Source organism: Halichoeres trimaculatus, unplaced genomic scaffold (genome assembly GCF_033239565.1).
Source record: "Halichoeres trimaculatus isolate MK-OKI-2021-1 unplaced genomic scaffold, fHalTri1.1 fHalTri1_scaffold_15, whole genome shotgun sequence".
NCBI classification, from domain to species: Eukaryota; Metazoa; Chordata; class Actinopteri; order Labriformes; family Labridae; genus Halichoeres; species Halichoeres trimaculatus.
Window position 1 is genome coordinate 26,895,027 of NW_027437193.1, and position 2,943 is coordinate 26,897,969.

Here is a 2,943-nt window from a genome sequence, read left to right on the forward strand (position 1 = left end):
CTTATTCTAAAATCTAAACAAAATTTTCACAGCTTTGTCCTTTCCAAAAGTAAGAAGTACTGATCCAAATATTCACTCAAGTAAAAGTAAAAGTAAAAAGTACAGGCTCTGAAATAACCTGAAAAGTACTTTTAAAAGTAAATATTATTTCTATTGCATGATTCACAGGCTGTAAAGCAATTAAATGGAGGGTAATTCATATGGCATTTACTTTGGCAATTTTATGGGTAAAAAATCACTTCCTGCCAAGGATCCTAATGTACTTCGCTATACAGTCTTTTAGGCATTTGTATTGCACACTTAAGGTTAACACATCACACTGATGAACACTGAACACTGAATTTTGGATCAGGATTCTCTTCTAAACTATGGTGTCACAAATCATGCTCATAGGCCCAACTTAATCAACCTTTTTAATAGCACAATATTTAATAGCAAAATAACTAAGATTCTTGCACATAGCTCGCACATTACAGACGAATGTGGACTGATGAAAACAAATCTGCACTTCTAATGATCATTTGGCAGTGTTTACAGATGTGCTATCATGTGCTGCTGTGTTTTCTATGCTGTAATCAGTGTGTATCCGCCTTAAGGTCATGCCCACACGTAGCCGGGTATTTGGGAAACCATATTTAATTTTATACGCTTGCATTTTACGTCACTAAAAATGACATTTTCTGAAAACTCAACCAAAGTGAAAATTTTGGAAAATTCAAGTTTCGTGGTTTCGTGTAGACCCCGAAAAAAAAGGCTTTCAGCTCTCAAACTTGACAGCAGAATGACAGGGCTCATTCTGATTGGCTGGCATGCCTCGAGCTGCACTAATCAGCAGATTTGCCTGCTGCATGTGGACGAAGGTATTTTTAAAAACGAACAAGGGGGATATTCGTTTTTGAAAATACCCGCCTACATGTGGACATAGCCTAAGATTAACACAGGTAACTCAGAAACACACGACAAGAATAACAAAGAACAATTACAAAGAAACACTGGAAGACTGAAACACAAGGAAACCCAACCCAGAAATCAACAAAAAGCAACCTCAAAACAGAGTAATCACAAAATACTTTTTAATCAGAAACAGAGTGGCATACATACATTTAGGTCATCTAGCATATTCAATAATCAATATAAAGATGTATAAAGTCTGTGGTTGTTGTTAAAAGTGTCTTAACTCTTGATGTATTATATCAGGACAAGTCTGGATGGAGAGTGGGTGTTATTTTGTTTGATTTACTGTGATTTGTTTTCTAAATCTTGAAACACGTTGTGTCTGACCCTTCTTTCCTCCGTTTGACTTTCCTCCCTGTGATCTGTTTCTTCTGTTTGACTTTCCTCCCTGCTGTCTGTTTCCCCTCTTGCCTTTCTTCTTTGAGACTGGTGCCTCTGCTGGTGTGATGATAACAGCTGATCCGTCCTCCTCACCCTGACTCTCCTGCAGCAGCGTTTTTGACTTCTCGTCCACCTTACGCATAGCTCTTATGGTCCAGCGATCATTAGGGTCTGAGCAAAGTAATTTGCGCTTGGTTGTCTGAAATCTGAAAATGGATTTGGAAATCGTTAGGAGCGGTTTATACAGGCAATGGGTGCTTTCAAGCTATGTAGATAGTGTGTTGATATCTAATCTTAATGCGGCTTAGTGTTTTAAGACATCTACAGACCTAGAGACTATGAATCTCAAACTTAGTATAAGGAATATCCACAATGACTGCGACAAATGTCAATCACAGCTTCATAAGGTGATCCCCAGCAGGCATGTTAGAGACTTGGTCAATCAGCTGGATTTGCACAGTGACGGCAGAGCTACTTCACTGATTTCAGGGCCTTTCTACTGATAGCTGAGTGAACTATGCTATTATTACTATTGTTACGATCATTTTTTAATAAACTAGCAACGACTCGTAAATTAGAATTTCATAGTAATAATAATAATAATAATAATAATAATAATAATAATACATTTTATTTGAGGGCGCCTTTCATGACACCCAAGGCCACCTTACGACAAAAGATAAAAACAACATCAACATCATGACTCATCCTTGGTAGAAGCTTTATGAAATCACATTTAATGATGTATTTGATTGAATTAAAGAAGCCAATTACATTTTATAAGGAGAAGTTTCTTAGATTTTTAAAGGAAATTTTTACTTTACATTTTCAGTGCGCCGTCTAATTCATTACTTTTGGTCTAAGCATTCAAGTTGTTATTAGAAGCCTTGCTTTACAGTGAAGATATAATAAGTGGTGATTAGTTTTGTTTTGAAACAAATGAATAAATAAATAAGTCACTCGCTCAATGTGAGTGAGCTCAGCAACACCACCACAACATTTATACAACTCAACAATGTGTATTTGGTCTTTCTGAGAACATATGCATAGCCAATTTAGGATGAGTAATATCTTAATCCTAATAATGGCACATTTTAGGATCACTTACATGATCGCTCTGATTGAACAGTTGACTCCAGGTTGGATGGTGTAATTCTTAACATGGTTCAAGGGGACTTTGGTCTTTGACCAATGCTCACAACAGCTTCTCATTGGTCCATGTGCTAAACAAGGCAGACATAAAAAGTAAAGAATAAACACCCGCAAACCACCTAATAACATCCTTTACAAACTTGTTATCTATTTATTTTTGCAGAACTAACCTGCATCGCTCTGGCTCATCCATGTGGTAAAGCAGAGAAGAGCAATCAATACCAGACTGGATCTCATCTTCAAGTTGAGCATTGGCTTTTTTTCTTTTCAAAGTAAGTTTTTATCCTCTGTCTCACTGGTGATTCAACTGGTGATCTTGACTCTCAAAAAACGCATATACGGCTTTCCCCTCCTTTACACCTCAGCATGGAGGAACGTAGAAAGGAGCAGTGAGCTGACCTATTACAATAATATTAATAAAGAACAGGCTCCACCTTGGACCAGCCCAGAACTCAG

The 2,943-nt window shown here is 37.2% G+C and overlaps 1 protein-coding gene across 1 annotated transcript; it reads right to left on the reverse strand.

Annotated features, from left to right (window-relative positions):
* Positions 1–909: 909 nt before the first annotated feature.
* LOC141804289 (C-C motif chemokine 8-like) lies at positions 910–2,724 on the reverse strand. Its single transcript, XM_074688633.1, has 4 exons — positions 2,658–2,724; positions 2,444–2,558; positions 1,366–1,541; positions 910–926 (listed from the first exon to the last, which is right to left on the reverse strand). Exons 1-4 carry the CDS (start codon positions 2,722–2,724, stop codon positions 910–912), a joined length of 375 nt encoding a protein of 124 aa, XP_074544734.1.
* Positions 2,725–2,943: the final 219 nt, after the last annotated feature.